At 38.1% G+C, this 26,373-nt stretch overlaps 1 protein-coding gene and 1 long non-coding RNA gene across 2 annotated transcripts; one reads left to right on the top strand and one right to left on the bottom strand.

The window, feature by feature from the left end:
- Window positions 1-1,232: 1,232 nt before the first annotated feature.
- Window positions 1,233-9,934, bottom strand: LOC130457154 (uncharacterized). The gene is made up of 2 exons (XR_008916232.1): window positions 9,874-9,934; window positions 1,233-2,448 (listed from the first exon to the last, which is right to left on the bottom strand). It is a non-coding gene; the product is annotated as an uncharacterized LOC130457154 (long non-coding RNA).
- Window positions 7,939-26,232, top strand: SDE2 (SDE2 telomere maintenance homolog). The gene is made up of 7 exons (XM_001376674.4): window positions 7,939-10,203; window positions 12,908-13,025; window positions 14,134-14,245; window positions 21,064-21,233; window positions 22,722-22,836; window positions 24,956-25,406; window positions 25,823-26,232. The coding sequence occupies exons 1-7, from the start codon at window positions 10,087-10,089 to the stop codon at window positions 26,048-26,050; spliced, it is 1,311 nt and encodes a 436-aa protein (XP_001376711.1). The 5' UTR covers window positions 7,939-10,086; the 3' UTR covers window positions 26,051-26,232.
- The last annotated feature ends 141 nt before the right edge of the window (window positions 26,233-26,373 follow it).

Below are 26,373 nucleotides of genomic sequence, written 5' to 3'. Positions count from 1 at the left end.
TTTCCTTCATTTCTCCCTCTCCTTGCCTCCCCACCTTGGTATCTCCCTCTATCCAGGCTAATAGAGGGAAAGAGGGTGAAGTTGTATCATAAGTAACAGAACAACTATGATTCTTGGTTCTGACTCTGGAATTCAAAGCCGTCCACAACTGACTGCCATTCTACCTTACTTCCTCATCACACTAGTCCCTTCCAAGTATTCTGTGCACTAGCCAAACTAATCTCCAATGTGCGTCATTTACTTTCCCATCTTTGTGACTTTCTTCTATTCTGTCCTATCCTGAAATGCACTCTCCCCTTTCTCCATCTCTGCCTATTAAAATTCTACCTGTCCTTTAAGACTCTGGTCAAATGCTCTCTCCTCTTTGAAGCCCTTCTCTGATTTTTTGGCCCTGATAATCTTGGTTCTCTTCTCCCTCTCCACCACTCACCTTGCATAACATTTTGTCTGTATTTGTCTTATACACACTTCTGTCCCATTTTGTATTATAGTTACTTGTGCATTTTATTTCTTCAAATTAGACTCTTAGGTCCATTGTAAGCAGGAACTTAGTTTATTAAATCCTTCCTTCCTATACTTATATAGTGGTTTACACATGATATGCTTAATAAATGCTTATAGAATGGAATGCATATTTTGTTCCACATTTATGTACTCATGAATTGTCTGTGGCTCTAATTTAGAAGATCTGAGCCGTTTATGGGACTGTGGACAATTCTGTCTTTTTTTTTTTTAATAAACCCTTACCTTCTGTCTTGGAATCAATACATTGTATTGGTTCCAAGGCAGAAGAGTGGTAAGGGCTAGGCAATGGGGGTCAAGTGACTTACCCAGGGTCATACAGCTAGGAAGTGGCTGAGGCCAGATTTGAACCTAGGACCCCCTGTCTCTAGGCCTGGCTCTCAATCCACAGAGCCACCCAACTGCCCCGAATTCTGTCTTTTTATATCGAAGGTCTGTGCCACATTTTGGTTTAAACTGAGTCATTATGGCACAGATTGCCACAGAATGGTTTAGTCTATCTGCTGTTGCCACTTCATGGTAGTTAAAAGTTATACCATGCACCTCAGGGCCTTTCCATGTATCTTTTCAAAGCTCATGAGAATTTAGCTTTAGAGAGAATTAGGGAAATCTCACAGGATTTAGAGTGAGAAAGCATCACAGAAATCACAAAACAAAGCTAATATGATAACATTAAAAAAGACTGCTAAAAGACGGACTACAATAAAGTATTGTCCAGTCTTATTTATTAAAAAAACAGCAACAACAAAAAACCTTGCCTTCTGTCTTAGTATCAATACTAAATATTGGTTCTAAGTCAGAAGAGTAGTAAAGGCTAGGCATTAGGGTCAAGTGACTTGTCCAGGGTCATATAGCTAAAAAGTATTTCAGGTCAGATTTGAACCCATGACCTCTTGACTCTAGGCCTGACTCTCTATCTAAGGAGTCACTAGTTGCCCCATGGTAATCTTATTTTTACCAGCTCTTGTATACATCCTCTTCTCTTTAGTCATACTGCTCCCACCACCATTTCTTCTCACCAGGTCTATAGCAATATCCGTTTTAGTTGATTTTCTCACTCTGCCCCAAGTCTATCACCATTTCAGTCCATCCTCTAAACTGATTTTAAGGTTCAGGTCTGACTTGGTCACTTCTCTACTTGGTAAACGCCATTGGTTACCTATCAGCACCAGGATCAAATGGACAATCCTGTTTGGCATTTAAAGCCCTTTACATCCTCAGCCCTTCCTACCTTCCAAGTCTTCTGCTTTATTCCTCTCCATCCACTCCATTATCCAAAAGGCTCTGCTATTCCTTACACACTCTACTCTCCCTCTAGCCTTCATGCATTTCCATCACCTGTTCTCATACCCGGAATCTTCTTGTTTGTCTTCTCTGCCTCCTAGCTTTGGTTTGCTTCCTTCAAAATTCAGCTCCAATTTATCTTCTGCAAAGAGATCCTTCTCAATCCCCCTCAAGGCTAGTGTCTTCCTTTGACATTAACTTCCATGTGGGTTGTATGGATGTTTGGGAGTACTTGTACCTCTGGTATGAGGGCTTGCCAAGCCTTTTCAGGGCTGCTCCTCTACTTTTGATGTCCACCTGGCAACTAACTCTCACCTGAGGCTCTGAGAAGCTGTAGCATGCACAGTGGCCACACCCCAGTAAACCATCTGGGCAGACGGGCAAAACCAGGGTGAGGGTAACTGACAGGCTTCAAACTGGTTGGTGAGTTAGGAGGCTTGTCCACCTCAAGCATGTGAAGATTTCCCTCTGTGGAATGGGCAGATGAGGACAATTTGTTCCAATGACCATGAAGTTGGCAGAAGCAGGCACTGTGGAGTGCTTAGATCTTGGTCAGACATGGAAGATGCCAAGGTCATCCACTCTATCCTAGGCCATTGCCAGGCATCCTGGATTTTGTTTTGCCACTGCACTTGGATGACTCTGAAAGAAAGAATGAAGCTGATGTGCAACTCTGTCTTATTTAAACCCAATTCATGTACAAATCAAGACATCACCTATGACATCATTAGTCTTCTTTGAAAATGAAGGACAAAAACAACTTCCATTCATTTCATGCACTATTGCTTAACATAACTTACTCTCTACACATATAATGCTACATTTAAATGCAAAATTGACCTTATACATTACTTATTATATGTAACTTTATTGGTAAACAATGTTATTTTTTTACTTTTCTTAATTATCATCATTTTCTTCACTGAATTTTGGCTGTTCTGTCACACTTTCCTCAATTTCACTTAGAGGCTATTTCAACAAAAAAGTCTTTCCATGGAGGTTTGTTTCTTCCTCCCTTTCAGAATGTTTTGATAATGTGTGAGACAAGGGTCATCACACAGCTCCAACCCACGACCTGTTGCAAACTTTTCTGGGTGCATCTTTTCAATAAACTGTTTAATTTCTTCCCAAATCCTCAACATTTTCTTAATCTTGCTTGTACTAATGATCTCATCCACCTTGGGCTCCTCCCAACTTATTTCCTGCAAAACCTCCATATGCTGCTGTTGCTATATATAACTCCTTTAATTCCTCTGTTGTCAGGACCCATGGTTAAAAGTTAAGAAATTTGCCCAAATAACTGATAAGACAAAAATAAAGAAGAAAGCAAAAGTAATTTAATACACATGCTCACATGGCCAGATAAACACAGAATTAAACAAGACAGACTTGTGTAACTTGTGAAATCGAACGTTTGGCAGGCTATCTAGTGAAGGGTGGCAGAAGTTGATGATTCAAATATCTGCTCATGACTTAAAGCAAAAAAAAAAATCCTGATTATGGCTGCTTGTATCTCAAATTGCTCATGACTTAAGGTGCTCATGTATCAAGGTACCACTATAACTAAAATATTACTAAAGTTGTTTGTTCTTTTACTCAACAAATATTCATTGAGTGCCATAAACTGCACAAAGTGCTTGTTAAAAATAATTAACAGGGATGAACACTGCACCTGTGATTTCATTGGTATGCTGTGTTGGAGATCAGATGGCACAGGTGCCTCTGCATGCTGGTGGGGGCTGCTTTGCTCCCCCTCTCCACAGCACCCAAGGACATTTTTACATGTCCTGTCCCTCTGCCCAGCAGCCTAACATGAGCACTTCCTCCCTCTTCTGTCTGTGGTAATGTGGGGGGCTCACAGGTGACTTGAGGGTATAGTTTGGGCACATGAGGTCTAAAAGGTTCGCTAATACTGGATAGGGAATTGCTTGGCAAAATTAACTATTCTCTAAGATATATTTAATAAGAATAGTGAGACTATTTCTTTTTTTTTTTAGTTTTTAAAACATTATTTTATTTGGTCATTTTCATACATTATTCATTGGAAACAGAGATCATTTTCTTTTCCTTCTTCCCCACCCCTCCCCTAGCCGATGCACGATTCCTCTGGGTATCACATGTGTCCTTGCTCTGAACCCATTTCCTTGTTGTTGGTATTTGCATTAGGGTGCTCATTTAGCGTCTCTCCTCAATCATGTCCCCTCAACCTCTGTAGTCAAGCAGTTACTTTTCCTTGGTTTTTACTCCCTCAGTTTGTCTTCTGCTTGAGGATAGTTTTGTTTTTTCTCATAGATCCCTGCAGATTGTTCAGGGACATTGTAAAGCCATTAATGGAGAAGTCCATTACGTTTGATTATACCACAGTGTTTCAGTCTCTGTACAATATTCTCCTGATTTTGCTCCTCTTACTCTGCATCACTTCCTGGAGGTTGTTCCAGTCCCCATGGAATTCCTCCACTTTATTATTCCTTTTAGCACAATAGTATTCCATCACCAACATATACCACAATTTGTTCAGCCATTCCCTAATTGAACGGTAATCCCTCATTTTCCAATTGTTGGCCACCACAAAGAGTGCAGCTATGAATATTCTTGTACAAGTCTTTTTCCTTATTATCTTTTTGGGGTACAAACCCAGTAGTGCTATGGCTGGATCAAAGGGTAGACAGTCTTTTGTCGCCCTTTGGGCATAGTTCCAAATTGCCCTCCAGAATGGTTGGATCAATTCACAACTCCACCAGCAATGAATTATTGTCCCTACTTTGCCACATCCCCTCCAGCATTCATTACTTTCCTTTGCTGTCATGTTGGCCAATCTGCTAGGTGTGAGGTGATACCTCAGAGTTGTTTTGATTTGCATCTCTCTGATTATAAGAGATTTAGAACACTTTTTTCATGTGCTTATTAATAGTTTTGATTTCTTTAACTGAAAATTGCCTATTCATGTCCCTTGCCCATTTATCAATTGGAGAATGGCTTGATTTTTTGTACAACTGGTTTAGCTTTTTATAAATTTGAGTAATTAGACCTTTGTCAGAGGTTTTTGTTATGAAGATTGTTTCCCAATTTGTTGCTTCCCTTCTAATTTTAGTTACATTGGTTTTGTTTGTACAAAAACTTTTTAATTTGATGTAGTCAAAATTATTTATTTTACATTTTGTGGCTCTTTCTAAGTCTTGCTTGGTTTTAAAATCTTTCCCTTCCCAAAGGTCTGTCATGTATACCTAATTTACTTATAGTTTCCTTCTTTATATTCAAGTCAAGAATAGTGAGACTATTTTCTAAATGACAGATTAATTCAATTATTATACTTGAATTTTTTTATAAGGGTAATTTGAGTACAACATAAGGACCTAAATGCATAATTCCATTCACAAATGTTAAAACATTAGGGGATTAGACATAATCATTAAAAATGAAATATAGTGATCTCCTTTATTGAAAAGGAATGACAGTAAATAAGTATTAACTTGAGTGCTCATAGAGAACAGAGCTCAGGCTTATACTTATATACTTATATATACTTATATACTTATATATACTATACTTATACAGTATAGAATTCTTAAGTAAATCTAACTTTTTCCCTTCCTTTCCTATTTTTCCTCTAAAATCAGACTACTTAGAATACTAGTTATTTAATTCTTGATGTTTGGGTTTTTTTTGTCAATGTCTTTTATTTTTTTATTCTCTAAATATCCTCAAATACTTCTCCACCATTAAACCTGCCCTCATAATAAAGAAAAACAGGTTAACAAAACTGTTAAAAGGACTGACAGTACCAATACACAGTATTGATTGAAGGTAAGGGTTAAAAAAAAAAAAGACTAACAGTGTAACATTCTGTACTTAGTCCCTACTAATCTACAGAGAAGAAGGGAGTACATGTCTTCTTCTGTTCTCTGAGATCAGGATTGGTTATTATAATTAATCTGCATTCAGCTGCCCTTTAGTCTTTTCATTTTCATTATTGTAGCCAGTTTATGCTTCTAATTCTACTTACTTTGGTCTTATCAATTAATCAATCAACATAATAAGCATAATACCATATTAGATGATGGGGATACAAAGACAAAAATGAAACAGTCCTTACTTCAAGGAGTTTACATTCTATTATGCATATGTATATACAAAATGTACATTTATAGCTATATACAAAATAAATGCAAGATAGTTTTTAGAGGTAAAGCTGTGGAAATCAGGAAAGGTCCCAAGTAGAACATTGCACTTAAGCTGAGTGCAGGATTTCTAAGAGCCTGAGGTGAAAAAAGATTTCATTCCAGGGATGAGGGACAGTCAGTAAATAAAGAGATGGACCAAAGAAATGGATTGTTATGTGTATACAATTGTTAGACCACCAATCTGGCTGCACCTTAGTATAGAAGTAATTAATTTGTAATAATGTTGGAGACAGGTTGTGAAAACCTTTGAATGCCAGAAAAGCTTCTATTTGTTTCTAGAATAAACTGGAAATTTATTTGAGTTTTTGCAAGTTTTTCTCATTTCCTATTTGCTTTCTTATGGTGTAATCATATAACCATTTTACTCATACACTTTTTTCAGTCATTCTCCAATCTATGGATACCTACATATTTCTTGGTTTTGTTACCACAAAACATGTTCTGTGAATATTTTGGTACATAGGGGGCCTCTCTTTGACCTCTCTAAGTGCAAGTACCCAGGAGTAGGATTATTGGGGTGAAAGGGTCATAGTTAAGTGATTTTACTAGAATTATTCCTAAGCAGCTCATCTTTATTCAATGATCTCTGCTGTACAACAGTCCAGATCTGCAAAGAACCCTGTAATAAAATTATTTCCTTTGACTCAACTCTAGGAATGCCTGTCTTTATCAAAATGTTGATCCAGATACAATTAACCCAAGTTAAATCCCTGCATGAAACCCTTTCTTGCCCCATGATCTCTCCCTCAAATGATTACTGCTTGTTTTTACCACTGTCTGGCATACATCTAGGGCTAAATTAGTGCAAATAATAAATGAATCCTCTGCAGTGGTGACTCTAGTTGAATTCATAAAACATGTTTCCACTGCGCTGGAACCAGTTACCATATTTTTCACAACTCTATCTTTGAATAGTGCATTTCAAATACATGCATCCACTTCAGGGGATTCATCATTGGAACTAATAGAGACTTGTTGCACATTTTCAGCCCTAATTCTTCAGTTACTATGGTTTTTGTGGCTTTTGATTTCTCTCTTTAATTAGACTTTAAGGTTTTTGATGGTAGGGATCACTTGGAAAATTAACTAATCTATGTACTGTGGCTATGTCATATTTCAGTTTCTTCTCCATGAACAAGTCACTATATCAGCTCTGGGTATATTCTCTGGCTATCTTCCATGCTTGAACACTTTGACTCCTCTGCTTCAACTACTGATCTCCCTTGCTTCCTTTAAGTTCCAACTAAAATCCCACCTTCTACACAAAGTCTTCCCCAACCCCCCTTAATTCCTATGCTTTTCTTCTGTTAATTATGTACTATTCATCCTACATATAGTTTGCTTTGTATATATTTGTGTGGTGTCTCCCCCATTAGAGAGTAAGTTCCTTGAAGGCAGTGACTGTCTTTTGCCTCCCCCAAATTTAATACAATTCCTGGCACAGAGGAGGTGCTTAATCAATGTTTGTTGATTGATTGATTATTGGATTCAAATCTATACTTTGCCACTTTATACTTGTGTAACCATAGGCAAGTTACTTAATTTCTCTGTGCCCCTTTCTTCATTTAAATGCAGAGTATTCTCTAGGGTATCCCTTTTCCCCTTCTTTGTACTTGTATTCTAGGTATTATAGGATGACTGACTTTCACTTCAGGCTCAGGGTTTTTCCTTGGGTCTACATGATGGTTCACAATAGCCCACCTGTGTATTTGCCTTTAGCTCCAAGCAAATGCATTTACTGTAGGCATAGTATGAACACTAGTAAGAAAACATTCTTTCTATAAACCTGGAAAGCTCTCCTACAAACATATGTATAATATCTGCAGGAAGAACAGATACCCAGAGTACTAACTAGTGCAGAGGTACACATGTAGTGCTAATATGGCTAAGTTAAGTCACATTTCTAGCAAAATAGGGCCCTAGTATTGTTTCTCTTTTCCCATTGTTCTCATTTTGTGCTCCTTGTGGGCACAGTCCCTCTAATGGGCATGTTGCTCTTCTGGGCTCCAAGGGCCTCTTCCTTTTTGCTGTTTAATTCAGCTCCCCAGCTGGACTCTATCTGGGCCAATTCTTTGCTGAGTTTATCAGTTCCTACTGGATCCTACTGAACAAGTTGACCCATTGCAAGATTGCCATGGCTGATGGTGTAGTGAGAGGTCTAAGAGCAAAAAGAAAAGCAATTCTCTCTCATGAACTAAAGTCCTTCTCTATAATTTATTTTCTGAACAGTTAAGAATGCCTCTTTCTTTCCTTTTTCTTCTAAAACCCTTACTTTCTGTCTTAGAATTGGATCTACAGCAACTAGGGTGATTTGCCCAGGGTTACACAGCTAAGAAGGGTTTGAATGCCAGATCTGAATCCTGGACCTCTGTCTCCAGACCAGGCTCTCTATATACTGAGCCACCTAGCTGCTCCAAGAATGGTTCTTTCAACTGACACAGATCATTCTCATAATTGACTTCAGAACTGACTAGCTTGTTTTTTAAAAAGCTCAAACCTTCAACCAATCAATATCGAACCATTCTATTTATTTCATGTCCTTTTCACGGCCTCCTAAAATAGCAAGAACTATAAACACTTTTCTTTAAGTAGTATGCTAAAAAACAAAAAGGCTGAGCTTCATTCATATTCTTTACACTCTGTTGAATGGTTGGAGTGGGGGAGTCAGGGAGGGGGCTCAAAGTATGAGCCATTCAAAGTCACACATAGTACAAGGTGCAAAATGATCCTTTCAAAATATGAAAGGACACACGTACACTTTTTACTAGGTGCAAACGGTACCACAGTACTTCTACATCTAAACGAGGCAAACCCATCTTATTTTCCTCTGTGACACAAATGCCATCCTGTAATTTCTTCCCTTCAGGATTCCTCAGCAGTCAGGAGAACAACCTCAATGCATGTGGGAAGCACTGGTATACCACTAGGCTTCTTTATGTTTGTCGATTGATTACCCCTTCACCCTTCCATGTCATCCTACTTGAGAGAGCCTTCATCCCATTCCTCTCTGTTGTACTCTGACATATATGAAACAAAGCTAAATAAAATACTACCGCCATAAGCTTTAGAAGCGCTGAAATTCTGGCATAGCCCACAGCACCTCTGCACTTAAGCTATTCCTAGACTTTTTTTTTTTTAATAGGAATCCTATCAGTAAGGAATTCAATTCCATGGGCCAGGATATATGCGCTTAATATGGAGGTCAGTTAGAAATTAGGTGCTGGTATATAACCCTTCTGACCTTCCTGTATTACTATCTTTAAAACCGTTCGTAATTTTGGAAACAAATATCGGTGCTTGTTAAGAAGGGCTTTTCTCTATCTGAACCTTTAGCGTAGTGTTTGTGCGCAAAGCAATTAGTATGAGGCGCCCCGCCCCCTTAATTTAAGGTAGGTGTAGGAGGACAGCCAGCAACATCCCCCAAAAGGGCAGGGCGTGGCAAAGAAGGGTCCGGCCTTGAGGGGCGTAAACCTTTAGTCAAGCCCTCTGTTAGGGGACGGGGCCTAGCAAATGTGAAAGAGGGTGCGACAGCGGTCCACGGCGGGTCAGGGTTAGGGAGCCACAATTAAACCCTCGACTCCTCCCAGCCTCTGCGGCCCACCCCGCAACAGCCCCGAGTCCAGAGGAAGCTATGTCCTCGGAGGGCCGCAGAGCCCGCCTTCCAACAACAAAACAGCGGATTGGCTGCAACGGCGCACGTGACCACAAGGCGGGGCTCCGCGGCCCGCTTATCTCAGACAAACAGGCCAGCCCAGGAAACCCGAACGCGAGGCTGGTTGTGGCTACCATCCTAATATAGAGCGAGTCCCCCGAGCACCGCCCTAGCAACCGCCCCTTAGCAACGCCTCGCCCTGGTTCCGGGCTCCCTTATCGCCCACTGCCAGACCTTTCCTGTTCCCCGCGTAGCCTCCTCTGGGCTTGGATCACGTGACTCAGTTTTGGGGCGGGGTAAAGGGAATAGACGCTAGGAGGGCGGGGCGAGGCTGCGCGGGGTGGGGAAGGAGGTGGGTCTGGGAGAAGGGCCGCTTGATGCGTCATCAGGACGCGCCAGCTGGGGTCACTGTGTCGCGCTTAGCTGTTTAGGTCCTGGCTCGAGAAGATGGCTGCTGAACGGCCCGTTTTGGTCTGTGGGCCCGGCCGTGAGTGCTGGGCAGCGCCGTGGTCTTCGGCTCGGGGTTCAGTACGGGATTTCATCTGCTCTTATTGCCAGCATCGGGTAAGGGGACACGGGCGCGGGTCAGGGAAGGAGAAGAGGGGAGAGAGACAGCCCTTCCTTGATGTCTCCTGGTCTGTGCAGGGCCGTCTGGTTGGGGGTGCTCTTTCCTTGAAGCACTTCACCTGAGCTTCCGAAAGTTCGTGGTGTGAGCTCCTTGGATGTCATGAGTGAGCTGGGAGCTTCCCTGTTCGGGTCTCAACCTTCCTGGGGCCTGGTACCCTGTTCCCACAGCAGGTAATAAGCCCATCAGGCTTATTATCTTCCATGAGAGTCACAGCTCCCTGGCCAAGATATTACCACGTTTCTGACCCTGAAACCTCTCCCCTACAGGGAAGCAAAGGAGATGAGGGTGTTGATTTGGTCTTGGGTACTTTGTCCTCCTAGTTTAGGGGTCTGTTTGTTGAAACATTTCCCCTTTGTATTTGGCTGTATTTTCCTTTCTCGTTCACACATTTAACAAATGTTAAAACAACTGTAGTTTCGGAAGCTTGCGAAGTCTTGGACTGTTTCCAAAAGGAAGATATGTCTGTTTGCAAATACTATGTTTTCTCAGCTTCCTCTTTTTCTTCCCACACACATAATCCACTTTATAAACTGTCAACAGACCTGTTTTCAGCTGTGACCATCTGAATTGGAGAACACTTCCAGAAATAATTTGGATCTTAATGTTTCTGAAATTTCCAATTATTCATCCTCAAGTGCAGGTTTTACATCGATAAATTCATGCAAAATGAGTCTAGGGAGGGAAATGAACTCTTGATAATGGAAAGTAAAATGTTAAATCAGAGTTAAGAAAATTAAAAGTATGTATTCAAGTATTTCAGGACCACCATAATGATGGAAAATTTTACAAAACTCCTCTATAACAGTTGGAGTTGCTAGGGAGCTGATATAGTACAAGGGAAAAAAAAAACCAAAACACTGCCTGGGATCAGAGGACCTGGGTTGAAATCCCTTCTCTGATGCTCAGGTGACTGACTACCTGTGTTACCACTTAACTTCTTTGTACCTCAACTTTATCATCTGTAATGGAAGGATTACATGGTTTCCAAGGTTGTTGTTTTAGAACTTTGAGCCTATGACAGGTTTTGGAGAATAAGACTTTCTGTACATTTCTATTAAATTGGAACAATAACAAAAAAGAAAATCCATGGGAGAGGTGTTTATCTATGAAATGGCTAATGGTTTAGGAAGTCAACAAATATTTATTAAATTAATACTGTGTGTCAGGAACTATATAAAACTGTTGGATTCAAATAAAGGCAAGAACAGTAATTGCTCCCAAGGAATTAATAATCTAATGGGGAAGATAATATGCAAACAACTTTGCACCAACAAGATAAATACAGGATCAATGGGAGATAAACAACAGAGGGAAGGGACTAATATTGAGGAAGACTTGGAAATATTTTTTATAGGAAGTGAGATTTTGACTGAGATTTGAAGCCAAAAGGGAGAGGGAGAGGGTGAGGAGTGAGAATTCTAAGCAGAGGGAAAGCCTTTGAAAATGCCCAGAATAAGGAAATAGTTTGTCTTATTCAAGGATCAACAAAGAAGCCAGAGTCACTGGATCATAGAGTGTGTGACTTCAGGAGTAAGGTAAAAGACAACTGGAAATACAAAAAGGGACCAGATTATAAAAGGCTTTAAAAACCAGGGGATTTTATATCTGATCTTGCGGGTAAATGAAAGATCCTGGAATTTATTGGCTTGGAATATGGGGGTTAGGGTGGTGACATGATACAGCTTGCTCTTTAACAAGGCCAGTTTAATAGCTGAGTGGAAGATGGATTGGAGAAGGTCGGAATTTGAAGCAGGAAGGCCAACTAGAAGGTTATTAGAATAGTTCCCATTTGAGGTGAAAAAGCCTTTTAATGATGAGGAAAAGATTTTCATGCCTATTACCCTCACTTTATTACCCAGGATTCCTAGAATGTACTAAATTGTTATTTTGTCATGTGAAGCTGACCTGATCCTTTAGGGAGTCATTGCAGTGACTGAAGGAGGTAGTTAGCAGAGCCAGCTGGTGCTTTAAAAAAGAACAACAAAAATGGTAATATATCTTTGAAGCTTCTTATGGCACTACTCCTTTTCCTTCCCTCTTTCCCCCACCACAGGCTTCATGTTGCTTTTTTATGATTTGTTTTTCCACTCTTCAAGTCTCTTTATAGTTCATTTTAGCTTGATATCATTGGTTTAAAAATATTTTGTGCAAATCACTGTATAATTTGTTTTTGGCCCTGAAACTTCTTAGTATGGCCAAGCCAGATGCTGTGCTACATAGAAGGTAGCAATTTTATAACTAAAAGGCATATGAGAATCTTCTAAAATATGCTCCAACAATCTGAGTTGAATCATATCTATGATCTAGAAAATTGTTTCTTTTGTATTTCTTATTTTTATATTGCTATCCTTTAAAATTATTATAATTATCAACAAAAAGATACAAAAAAAAGACTGATATCTTACATAAAGGCCTTGTATGTGACAGTGGAAAGCCACACAAATAAACAAGGTAACAACAAATACATTTGTAAAAAATACATGTTTTGAGTCATTTTCCAAGTCCATTTGAAGTTCCACTACAATTGACTTTGCTTGTATATATAGTCAGTGTATATACACAGTTTGGATTTTCCTGATCACACTTGCCCTCTAGTTGTAAAAAAATGACATTTTAAAAAGAACTTTTTATTGTGTCCAGGGTATTCCAGTGGATTACTTCTATGTGAAGTGTAATGGACAGCTAACTAATACTGAAGATATGGTTCAATATGGAGCGGTTTATAGTTTGGAGCCCAGACTTTGTGGAGGAAAAGGAGGTAATTAATGTTTGCTAGATGTATCTAGCTAGTAATATATCTAGATATTATTCCATATTTTTGTTCCTATCTAAAGTTATTTTTGCTTTCCTTAATTTCTAAAAGGAATAATTTTTCCCCTAGCATTCTTATAACTCCTGGTCTTTGAAAGCTTTGGTAACAAGAGTTGAAAAGAAGCAATTGATTAAAGACTTTGCTCAAAATAAAAGGAAGTATATTTTCATAATATTTCTGCTCTTACCAGTTTTTTAGCTGGTTGCTTGAGTTCCAGTGGAGATCTGAGTTCATACTAAGGACTAGAAAAGTCCGTGATTTCGATTTGTAGGAATAATTTGTCTGCAGTAAAATTTTTGAGAAGGGATCTGGGAATAAATTGCAGAAGTGAACATAGTAGATAAATGCTTCCCAGGATTTCTCTAAGTGTAACATACAGTGTCTATTTGGAACCTTAAATGACTTTAGATATTGAGAGTTAGTACATCACTACTCAGAATATTTAAAAGCTTTGAATCCCACAGGAGGAACTTCTTGGACCAACTAGTTTTAGCTTAAAATTACATTTCTTTTGAATACTCTGCAATCTCCTACCAAGTGATTTTCAGAGCTATTCATCTCAGAATACTTGGCTGGTTGCCCGTGCTTTTGGAATATCTTAGCTGAGCACAGGTGCTTTTATGGGAGAAAGAACTTTCCATAAGTAAAGAAAAACAACCCAAGTGGGAAAAAATTAGTTGAAAATTAGTTGAAAAAAAATGGTTTGTAGATCTTTTTACCTATGTTGCTTAGGATGATAAGAACCTTTAATTTTTTTGCAAAAATTTCAAGATCATCTTTAATCTTTAGATTTGTTATGGGTGTAACATTTTGCCCAATTAAAATGCTTTTTAATCCTTAGATAAAACTTTATGCAATGTATTATCATTTTTTAATATGTAAAATTAATAATTTTAATTTTCTCTTTTGCTCTGAGAGTGGATTTAAAGAGTGTATAGCATCTATTTAGTGTTATAAAATTTATCATTCTCATATCAAAATTTAGTAACTTGGAAATAAATCAAATGTGTCTATTGGACAGTTCTTCATTTGAAATCTTATCACTTTACCTCAGGTTTTGGATCTATGCTTCGAGCACTTGGTGCTCAGATTGAAAAAACAACTAATCGAGAAGCATGTCGAGATCTCAGTGGAAGGAGACTTCGAGATGTCAACCATGAAAAGGCGTAAGATAACTTCTTTTTTAAAAAGGAAATGCAGCTTCCTAAAAAGCAGAGTTATATTTTGCTACATAGGTCAGAAATGCAGACTTTGAATATTTCCTCTCAAAATCATATTATCATAGAGGTCACCTAGACCAGACCCTTCATTTTACAGCTGAGGAGACTGAGGACCAAGTGATTTGTTGAAAACCATACAGGTCATTAGTGGATGTCCTGGGATTTAAGATATATGTGCTCTTTTCATTGCACCATAATGCCTCCTCACAAACTTTATGTTGCTTTGACCAGAATGAAACCCATGTTGCCCACATTATAGGTGAAAGTTATAACTCTGAATTATAAATGTGGATAATGGCCATATTGTTACATTGAATTTTTGTTATCACATAAGAGAAAGTTTATTTTGAAAAATTCCAGTCAGTCATAGTCAAGCTTATTAACCAATCATGAGGACCCTTGGAGATAGTGTATCTAGCATTAAATGAGACTATTGTGGAATGGCATATTGAATTAAAAATAGAGGGATTATTTCTGTTTTCCTTAATTTTTCTGAACTTGAAGAACTAGATTAAAATCCATAGTAACTTCATTATGAAAATTACTTTACTTTTAGCTATTCTGTTTTGTATAGAAGAATGCTTTTTACAGTATTCTAAGGCCCTAGAGCATTAAAAATAATAAGCCTTCCCTGGAAGCTGTACCATATGAATAGTCACATCATCTATATCCTTCTCCCAGAAGGAGGGGGTATAGTTTCAGCATACTGTCTGGTTTTGTTGTTTTTTTGTAGAGGAGTCAAGGAATCTGACTGACTAGTTTGCTTGTCTAGTTAATAGTTAAGGGACTGTGTGCTAGCCTTTTCAGACATCTTAGAATTTGAAATATCCAGATAGGACACTGCCAAAGATCAATTTGAAATCCGCTATTTATGTTTACATTCTGCCCCAAGGAGACATTTAGGAGTCTTAAATAGCCTGAGCTTTTTTTTTTTTTAAATCTTTACCTTTTGTCTTGGAATCAATAGTTAATAATGATTCCAAAACAGAAGAACTATAAGGACCAGGCAGTTGGAGTTAAGTGACTTGTGCTAGGAAGTATCTCAGGCTAGATTTGAACTTAGGTCTTTACAACTTTAGGCCTGGTGCTCTCTTCACTGTGTTTGCTATCTAGCTGTCTCCCCCTCATCCCCAGTTTTTAAAAGCCTTACCTTTTCTCTTAGAATTGATAATAATACTGATTATAAGGCAGAAGTATGGAACCTGAGCATCTTTGAAAGGTATCCTTAGAAGCACACTTTTTGATAGCTTATGCAAGAAAACTCAAATGGGTCTGTAATCTCATCAACTTGGTAGTTCCCACCAATGATACAGATCAAAACTTATTCGTGTTTTTTCAGAAGTTCGCCACAGGGAGTCTACTCAACATGCTAGCGTCCTTCCTCACTCTTGACATTTGGAGAGTGCCAGTAGGGTGTTCTGGCTATCTGTCTGCCCTTGCCACACAATCAGTTCATCTCTTCCAATTATACAGTTCTTTGATGGCATCCTTTACTCCTGTTCTTCAGAGTTCTTTGCTCATTGGTTATATATTGCAGCCTGCCAACACCCATTTTGTACCTTTCCATTGCCCTATGTGTGATATTTTTCCTTAGCTGTTAGACAGTGGTGGTTCTCATCTTGCTGCCATATTGTAACACTGTTAAAATGTCAATGTTGGGGCAACTGGGTAGCTCAGTGGATTGAGAGTCAGGCCTAGAGATGGGAGGTCCTAGGTTCAAATCTGGCCGCAGACACTTCCCAGCTGTGTGACCCTGGGCAAGTCACTTGACTCCTATTGCCTAGCCCTTACCACTCTTCTGCCTTGGAGCCAATACACAGTATTGACTCCAAGACGGAAGGTAAGGGTTAAAAAAAAATGTCAATGTTGAATGACTTGCTTTCATGGGAGACTTTGAGTCAATAAAACAATTTTACAATTTCCTGAAAGCAATCCAGCTTTTCAATCCTGGGCCTAATATAGTGCCTATCTGTATTCTCTATTTCACGTTTTCTTATTGTCTGACAATCTATAACAGGTTTCCTTAACTTTGTGTCATAGACATAAAATGAGCATATCACAGATTCCCTTTGGTACTATAGTGAAGCCTATGAACCTCTTTGCAGAATAATTTTTTACACATAGTTAGAAACTAGTTAAATTAAAATCAAGTTGTCTTCAGCTTCTCAAATTAAGAACCCTTGCTTCACAACACTTGATAAATGGGTATCCCTCTGATAATGAGGAACCCGGGTTTCTTCTGAGGCAATCAGTTTCACTTCTGGACTGTTAGGAAGTGTTTCTATGTGTTAAGCCTAAATATACCTCTGCAACTTCCACCCATTGCTTCCAGTTATGCCCTCCAGGTACACAAATCTTTCTTCTCCCTATTATAGTCATTTATATCAGAGGTATCAAAGAGGTGTGTGGGCTGGAGCCAGATTAAAATATAAATGGAAATATTTAAATGAAAATACAATAGAAACAAAAAGATAAGGATTAAGTGATTTGCCTAAGGACCCATAGTTAGATTTGAAGCTAGGTTCTACTGACTCCAGACCTGGCACACTGTCCATTGTGCTACCTAACTACTCTGCTAATTGCTTTTTGTAAATACAATTGTCCCTTGCTATATTGCGGTTCACTTATCATGGGTTAAAAAAAAAATAGAATTCTGTATCGGTGAGTTTTTGCTATATTGTGGCATTTTGCAAATGAATACCATACTGTACACAATGAAAATGCAGTACACCATTACTTTGTGGGTTTTCACCTATCATGGAGGTCTCTGAACATAACTCCCACGTTAGGTGAGGGACCATTGTATTATTTTATCTGATCCACAACAACAACCCTGGAAAATATAGATGTCATGATTTTCATTATCTCCATTTTATAGAAGGAAACAGAGGTTAAGTGACTTGCCCAGGGTCACACAATTAGTGACCTGTCATATCTAAACTCAGATTTTCCTGACTACAGGTATAGTGCTTTGTCTCTTGCACTTGTCTCTCTAAGGAGGCAGAGGAGAGAAGAAGGCACCTATTAGAGATGTTATAAAGGTAAGATTGATAAGCCATGGCAACAGAGTGGACAAAGGATGTAAGAAAGAGTAGTTGAGGATGACACCTAGATTTTAAGCTCAGGTGACTTGGGAGGATAATGGCACCTTTAAATAGTAACAGTGAAGTCCAGAAGAGGGGAATGTTTGAAGTTAAAGCCTACTCTAGGAATTGTTTGAGAGAATGTCTGCTCTCTTATATTTTTATTAAGGATTCCTGATGATCACATAGATCATTTCTATTGATATTTTGTAGGGGAGGAGAAAGTTGACATGTTGATTGGTAGTTATTAATGGCCTCTCAATTCCTTGGGGGGGAGGGGGGAGGAGAATAATCATAGCATCTGTGCTTTTTTCCTCCCTCTCCTAGTTGTTGTCTTCTTGACTTTAAGAAGTCCTGAAAATTAACCTTTTTAGTGCTTTCAAAATTGTTTTGCCTGTGGGTTTTTTCTATGTCAATTTGATTTGGTCTAACTATAACTTCCATCTTCCTTAGCTCCATTTCCACATTCTCATCTAGCAGATTAGGGTATGAGGGTTGAGTCCAAATATAGTGGTTTCACTGTAACTGATATTAAGATTACTATAGAAATGTTGGCAAATGTGTTCTGTTTTCTGTTTGATACTTTTCATTTCTTCTTCATGTGGTAAGGCAATTAGACTTAAAACTAAACTTAATTTAGTTAGGTTTATTTTTAAAAATTTTATTTTTTCCAATTTTAAGCATTTTCTGTTTCCTTCTCTCAACTGAACAATGAAGAAAATCAAAATTCTTGTAACATATATGCATAGTCAAAAAAAAGCAAATTCTATAGTTTGTGTACAGAAATGGGTTTTATTCTGCATTTTGAGTCCATCACCTTTCTTTTGAGAGGTAGGGAACATGCTTCAATCATTATTGGAACCCTGGATGCCTTGTTTGTCACTGCCTGGATTTTCTCTCTCTCTCTCTCTCTCTCTCTCTCTCTCTCCCCCTCTCTCTCTCTCTCTCTCTCTCTCTCTCTCTCTCTCTCTTTCTCTTTCTTTCTCTCCCTCCCTCCTTTAATTTGGTCAATTTCGAACATTATTTCCTGGTTATAAAAATCATCTTCTATTCTTCCCTCCCCTCCTGTAGCCGACGCACAATTCCACTGGGTATTACATGTGTCCTTGACCAGAATCCAATTCCATATTGTTGGTATTTGCACTAGGATGTTCATTCAGAGCCTACATCCCCAATCGTATCCCCCTCAACCCATGTAATCAAGCAGTTGTTTTTTCTTTGGTGTTTTTACTCCCACATTTTTTCCTCTGAATGTGGGTAGTGTTCTTTCTCATACATCCCTCCGGGTTGTTCAGGATCACTGCATTGCCACTAATGGAGAAGTCCATTACATTCGATTATACCACAGTGTATTAGTCTCTGTGTACAATGTTCTCCTGGTTCTGCTCCTCTCACTCTGCATCACTTCCTGGAGGTTGTTCCAGTCTCCATGGAATTCCTTCACTTTATTATTCCTTTGAGCACAATAGTATTCCATCACTAACATATACCACAATTTGTTCAGCCATTCCCTAATTGAAAGGCATCCCTTCATTTTCCAATTTTTTGCCACCACAAAGAGCGCAGCTATGAATATTCTTGTACAAGTCTTTTTCCTTATTATCTCTTTGGGGTTCAAACCCAGTAGTGCTGTGGCTGGATCAAAGGGCAGACAGTCTTTTAGTGCCCTTTGACTGCCTGAATTCTTAAAGTTTGTTTTTGTCCATGTTAATACTTTACTCAAAACAAAAACAAGGACGAAAACAAGAACAAAAATTGTGATGGCCAGCATTTACTTTTTCAGGGATCAATTAGAATTCCTTTATTTATCTCATCCTCATTCAATTTACACTGTATAATATGTTATAATGCTCATAATTATTCATAGAGTAGTGCCTATACATAATTTATAAATAGTAAATATGCAGGTAGTTGTCCTGTTTACTGAGTTCTTAAGTTTTATGTTGTCTCTCTTTGTAATGTTATAATCATATAAATTGCTGTCCTATTTTTGTTCACTTCACTATAAAGTATGTAATCAGTTATTGAGATTTTCAGAGTTTTCTGTAAAATTGTCCATTTCATCTGGCAAAACAATAATGCATCATATTAACATATAGTAATTTTATTTAGCTATTCCCTAATAGGTGGGGACCACCTTAGTTAGGTTTAAAGCCAAGCTTTCTGTGGATCTGTCTTTCCTTCTCTGGCTTCTTGCTGTTTCCTGAGGCTACCCTGCTCCTGATCTTTCATCATCTTCCTCTTTTGGAAATGTATTTTTCCCTTGACTATCATGCTCTTATTTTGGCAAGGTCCTTTTGGCTTTTTTTGTGGCAGTTGCTTTTAACATAACTTAAGCTTCTTTAAAAAGCGGTTATAATTCCCAATTTTCAGTATTCTCATTTTTTTGAACGGATCATGTTGGAGATTTTGAACATCAACTTGTTTAAGCAGGCCATGATTTCACATAGTGTTTTCTTCTCATCTTCATTCTTTTGATTTGGTGTTGAGTTTTTTGACCTTTGCTAGTTTACTAGTGAGTAGTCTGAACTATACACACTACAATTCTGTAATTGCTCCCATTTCAGTAATCAATTATTTGTTAACAAGTAGTTTCATTTTCGTGGAGGTAATTGTTATACTATATGTTTAGTGACTTCAAACCCCTTTTCCATATTCACTCCTCCTTCTTTTCTCTTCCTTCTATTTGCCTGTGATAAACCTGTGGCTTTGCTTGCTGGCAGCATATAGTTTTTCTGGGCATCCTTAATTGGCCTTTAGCATACACACCTCTTCAGGGTACAAATCTTCTGGAACTGAAATTTTGTATTTAATACAAATTATGGTGACTTTCCAAATCCTGCCTTTGTACTAGGGGACTTTCATATTCACCCAGATCCATTCTCAGATTCCTTAACTTCCCAGTTCTTTAACCTCCTTTAAAATCTCATGACCTACTCCTTCCCTCTACCACACAGGAATGGCAAAACATTAGATCTCAACATGATCCACAAGTGTCTGAGTAGGAACTCTGACAGTCTTCTCTCTGACCTTAACTTCTCTTATTCTACTTCTTCCTGCCCTTCCTAAACTGATTTTTCATCATCACTAAGACCTCCGGGCAGAGCCTCTACTCTCCTCACTTTCGTAGGTCATTAAACCTGCTCTGATTTTACTTCCCTCTCTTTCCAGCCTCAACCCAATAGCCATTTCAACTCTCCATAGTCCTCCATTCTTGAATCCTTTATCCCTCTGCCTGTTGCTACTTCTTTCTCTCTTGCCATTGAAAAGATTGAATTTAACTGTTATGCTTAAAATTTAGGGGAAATTAAGGCCAGGTAGAAATTAGTTTCTCTCTGCAAGGAGTATTATATTTTTAGAGTTTTATTTAAGATAAGGAATTTAAGAATATACAAGTAAGAGAAGCATGTGCTAGGTGGGCTGAGAGGCCCATTCAAATTTCACTCACATCATGAGACACGTCTGCTCTGAAGCGGAAGTAGGAAAAGAGGCCCAATAGCCTTTACAGCCAGGTTAAATAGAAATTCTTGACCTCGCCCAGGTAGAAATCTCAGTGAGATTAGAGGGCATTCTGGGAACTAGCAAGGACTCCTGGGGTTTGGAGTCCAGAGTTCAAGTCTCCATTTTTACATCATACTAGTAGATTAAAGGCATTTGTATCTGTTGGCTTTCCCCTTCCAGAATGGCCGAATGGGTAAAACAGCAAGCTGAGCGAGAAGCAGAAAAAGAACAGAGACGCCTGGAGAGGCTGCAGCGGAAGCTAGTGGAACCAAAGCACCACTTTACCAGTCCTGACTATCAGCAGCAGTGTCATGAGATGGCTGAGCGCTTGGAGGACTCGGTCCTCAAAGGTAAGAATGGAGGCTGTGCAATTTTCATACTGGAAGAGCATTCCAAACTGTATGTTCATTGGTTTGAGGACTGCATTAAGGAAGCTCCTCCATCAAGGCAGATCAGACGTCGTAGACCTTTGAGTTTTAGAGTTGACTAACAGAAGACACTGAGAGGTTAGGTGTCCATACCCAGACAGGCTATATTAGTGGTGGGAAACCAGGCCTTCTTGACTCTGAGACCACTCACAATACTATGCCAGCCTTTTGGATAGTTTAACTCTCCTCTGTCTACTGAAATCTCTGCTTTCCTTAGAGGCCCAAATTAAGTGGACCATCTCCCCATCCCAAGTGAAAGTTCTCTCTTCCTTTTCAGATATCTTATAACTCTTTGTTTAGTCTCTAGGTGTCAAACTGTCTGCAGATCTTTAGAATGCTGCTCCCCCCCCCTCCACCCCCCCATTAAAATAGAATTGGGAAATGATTAGCAAAATGAAAATAAAAATTAGAAACAAAAATAAATAATGGTAATATGCTACCCTCAGAGATCTAGTTTTATTTAAATTTGACACTACCAGTTCAGACCTTTGCCTTTCTCTCATTAGATTGCTATCTCTGATAGCAAGGTCTATTTCCATCTAGCTTCTTGTCTTCAGTGCTAAGTATGATGCATTAATAAATAACACTTAAGAACACATCACATAATAAATGTTTGAATTACAGTGATTTGGATTCTCAATGAGTTTTGTGTTTCCTGTGAATAATTTTATGTTTATATTCATGTGTGTATGTCTGTCTCATCACATATATATATAACTAAATTGGTTTTTGACAGAAGGCCAGAGAAAGGTTTTTTCTTCCTAACTTCATATCACAGCTTTAAAATTTTTGGTTAAATGCTATTATAGAGAGTTTCTAGTTAAAATTTAGTGGATATAGTAAGGAATAATGGCTCACAGCTTAATCATTAAAAAAAAAAGTCTTAAGCAAGTTGGAGCCTATGGCGTGTATGTGCATGCATGTGTATATGTGTTTTGACAACTTTCTTTTTTTTAAACCCATACCTTCCATCTTAGAATCAATACTGTGTATTGGTTCCAAGGCAGAAGAGCAATAAGGACTAGACAATGGGGGTTAAGTGACTTGCCCAGGATCACACCATTAGGAAGTGTCTGAAGCCAGATTTTAATCCTGTCTCTGGGCCTGCCTCTCAATCCACTGAGCCTCCTAGTTGCCCCCAGACACCTTTCAAAAATGATCTAGATAGGGGGCAGCTAGATGGCTCAATGGATTGGGAAGCAGGCCCAGAGACAGGAGGTCCTGGATTCAAATATGGACCCAGACACTTCCTAGCGGTGTGACCCTGAGCAAGTCACTTAAACTTCATTGCCTAGCCCTTAAAGCTCTTTTTCTTGGGAACCAATACACAGTATTGATTCTAAGATGGAGGGTGAGGGGTTAAAAAAACTGATCTGGTTAAGAAAAACAATTGTTCAATTTTCTGGTCAGGTATGCAGGCTGCCTCCAGCAAAATGGTGTCACCTGAAATTAGTGATAATAGGAAGCGACCTAGTGAACCTGAGATAATCGGTGGAAACAAATCAAGGAAAAGGAAATGCTTTTGGTAAGTTACCTAATACTAGTTGTAATATTTCAGGATTTCAATTATTAACAAATGACTATGGAACCACCTGCTAACCTTATACAATAAATTTTCATATCATAGTGAATGGCTGCTCAAAAATAGTGCAATGGGAAAGATGTTGGAATTTGGAATCAAAGGATTATAGGTTTGAATTCTGGAACTCATCTTGCCTCTATGTCTATGACTTTAAGTTATATCACCTCCCTGCCCCTCAGTTTTTTTTATCAGTAACATGAGGGGGTTATATTAAGTGATCTCTTAGTTCTGAATCTCAAAAACCCTCTCTAGGACTGTATATAGCCTTTAAGTTGAAATACTTCCCGCTTTGCTTACTCTAGTAGTGGTGGCTGGACTACTGCTATTATAGAAAGAGAACCAGCAAAGTTCTTTTTTTCCTTAGGAGTGAAAAATCACCAAAAAAAAGAGTGAATTTTCAAGACTTTTGGCTAATGAAAGAAGTAAACTTTATACACTGTTGAATAAATTGTATTATTCTTTGTGTTGTCCTTTCCCTTTTTTTGGGGGGGGGTCATTCTTTAGGGAAAAAAAGAGTAAGTCCCTAATTAAGAAATGGTTCAAGTATATAAACAACCTATTTTCTAAGAAAGAAATCCAAGTTACCAATAACCATTTGAAAAAATGCTCCAATTCAGATGCAGATCAAAGTATACTCTCACATTAGTTTATTTATAGTTTTATTTTGGAGTTTTGGTTTTATTTGAGTATTCTCTTACAACAATGACCAATATGGAAATATGTTTTGCATGATAATGCATGTATACTCCAGATCAAATTGCTTAACATCTCTGAGAAGGGGGAGGGAAGGAAGAGAGGGAGACAATTTGGGTCTTATAATTTTAGAAAATGTATGTTGAAAATTATTTCATGTGATTGGGAAAACAAAGTATTTTTGAATTTAAAAAGTACAAAAAAGGAAAAATGCTCCAAATCACTAATAGAAAAATGCAAAGTAAAGCATTTCTTAGGTACCATCTCACACCCTTCAGATTAGCAAAGTTGAGAAAAACAGAAAATATGTTGATTGAATTATCTAGGAACTGTGACTAGGAAGATGAATACTTTAATGTACTGTAGAAAGAGCTGTGAATTTGTCTAATCAATTTGGAACTATGCCCCCCAAACTAAACTGCCTACTTTTTTGATTCTTTGATACCACTACCAGACACCAGAGATAAAAAAGGAAAAGAACTCTGAACAAAAGTATTTATAGCAGCTCTTTTTATTAGTGGGCAAAAACTGAAAACTTTTCAGTGCTTAATCAGTTGCTCATCAATGTGATGCTTATCGATTTCAGAATGGCTGAACAAATAATAAAATGGAATATTATTAAGCTGTAAGATATGATGAAGGTTTCAGAGAAACCTGAGAAGACAGAGCAAAGTGAATGGAACCAAGAGAACATTTTCTACTATAACAATATTATTAAGACACCTTGGAAAGATTTAAGAATACTAATCGGTGCAATGATTAGCCACAATTATAGGGAGTCCATGATGAAGTATGCTAAATATTTCCTGACAGACTCAGGGTGCAGATTGAAGCATATAATTTGGAGATATGGCCAGTGCAAGAATTTATTTTGCTTGGTAATGCATATTTATTATGCATTTCCTTTTTTTTTTAATGGAGGAGGGAGTGGAAGAAAAAGTAGTTTTTTAATTTAAAAAATTATCAAAAAAAGACTAATTTTTCTACTTTTCTTTTTAATTATTCATGATTTTATCCAATTTCTTAGGATTGAGATTAATATTCAGTATAAAAAACTTACAAATTAAACAAATCCCTTGAAATATAATTTACTTAAAATTAAGATTCATTATGAAGCAAAGTCACTTTACAATTTCTGGGTCTTTTATACCATTGTGTATACCATGGCCGTAAAATTCTCTTACCTCTTCTGCCATGTAAGCTCTTTTTTTTTTTTCCCACAATGAACATCTCTCCTGGACAAACAATTTTTTTAAAGCTCTTACCTTTTGCCTTAGTTTTTATTCTAAGAAAGAAGAGTGGCAGTCAGAGTTAAATGAACATGTTCCAAAACTGGTCCCCGTAAATCATATTGTTTCTTCTCTGACAGGATGGGCATGGAAGGACTGGAGGATGCTGCTGGAAGTTCAGATGATGGGGACAGTGAAGAAGTCCCCAGCACTTCAGGAATGAGCTTCCACTCACCAAATGACTGTCACAGTAATGCTGACAAGTCAGCAGAATCCATGAGTTGTAAGGATTCTGTAGGAATGAGTCCTGGCATCAGTGTATCAGAAAAACTACAGGTGCCCACAGTTAATTCTGAGGCCATTGCCATAACAGAAGTGTGTGGTGAGCTGGGTGAGAAGCCCACACAGAAGCAGGAGAAGGCAGAAGAGATGGATGTAGACAGAAAAATCAGCATGGAGCAGGAAGCATGTGTGACAGGAAAGAAAGAAGAGACCAGTACAGCACAGGACAGGGAAGGAGAAACCCAAAGAGGGACTGAAGGACATCCAAAAGAGATGAACAAATCTGAGGAAAGTCCAACAGGAAACAAAGTAAGTCATATTTTTAGGATAAGTTTCTTAAATCTATTTCCTCATATTTGCAGAAATAAGAAATGTGACCTTTTAATGCATCTTTTGCCCTTTTTTTTTGGCCTTTGCCACTTAGGCTCACTTATTCAGAAGTTCAGAGTGAGGAATTAAATTCATGTGCCTTGGCTGTTCCATTGTAGGGCTCTGGAAATTAGGACACTTTGTCACTAGGTGGTGCTCATGTATAGGCTTAATTATTGATTATAGCTATTGAAAATTCCCATCAGTGAATGCTATGTAGTACATTAATAGAAATTTCAAGGGAATATAAATTAGAAATTCTGTAAAATGGATCTTTTGTATTTGAGAAAAGACACCTATATTCACAGGAAGGAGGACATTTGAATCATTTTCTTTTTTTTTTCTGTTTCTTTTAGGATGTTCAAGAACCTCTAAACCTTCTGGCATTCAGCTCAGTTGCAGAAATGGAAGTGTTGGGTTTGGATAAGCTTAAATTGGAACTAATGGCATTAGGACTTAAGTGTGGAGGCACCTTACAGGAAAGAGCAGCAAGACTCTTCTCTGTCAGAGGACTAGCAAAGGAACAGATAGATCCTAGCTTATTTGCCAAGCCTTCTAAAGGGAAGAAGAAAAAAAATTCATAAAGGCTCATTTCTTATTGCCTTATATACCAGCAAGTTTCTTTCTCTGAAAATGGTAACCTCTATTACTGTTTCTGCAAATATTTGATTAAAATTGAACTTTTTATTAGTTTGATTGGTTTTAAAATTATATATAAAGAGGCATAACTTGGAACTACAATAAACATGTTTTATATGATATGAAAGAATTTTAGATTGTACAAGTCATTGCAACATGTTGTTTTATATCTCCATAAAGAAAATAGAAAGCTATTTTATTTAAAATGTGGATATTTTGAAAGGTGAATAAAAGATTAGTTTTACCATATTCAGAATATTTTTTAGAC

This window comes from Monodelphis domestica, chromosome 2, assembly GCF_027887165.1.
Source record: "Monodelphis domestica isolate mMonDom1 chromosome 2, mMonDom1.pri, whole genome shotgun sequence".
Lineage (NCBI taxonomy): Eukaryota > Metazoa > Chordata > Mammalia > Didelphimorphia > Didelphidae > Monodelphis > Monodelphis domestica.
Note: the sequence above shows the minus strand (reverse complement) of the source record. Positions and strands in the feature narration are given on the sequence as shown.

Bases quoted from the DNA above. Each gene is read 5' to 3' on its own strand.
- SDE2 (XM_001376674.4), top strand. From the start codon at position 10,087: ATGGCTGCTGAACGGCCCGTTTTGGTCTGTGGGCCCGGCCGTGAGTGC. The intron at 14,246-21,063 runs GTAAGATAACTT...TTCCCCTTCCAG, and splicing joins GATGTCAACCATGAAAAGGC to AATGGCCGAATGGGTAAAAC. The intron at 22,837-24,955 runs GTAAGTTACCTA...CTTCTCTGACAG, and splicing joins AGGAAAAGGAAATGCTTTTG to GATGGGCATGGAAGGACTGG.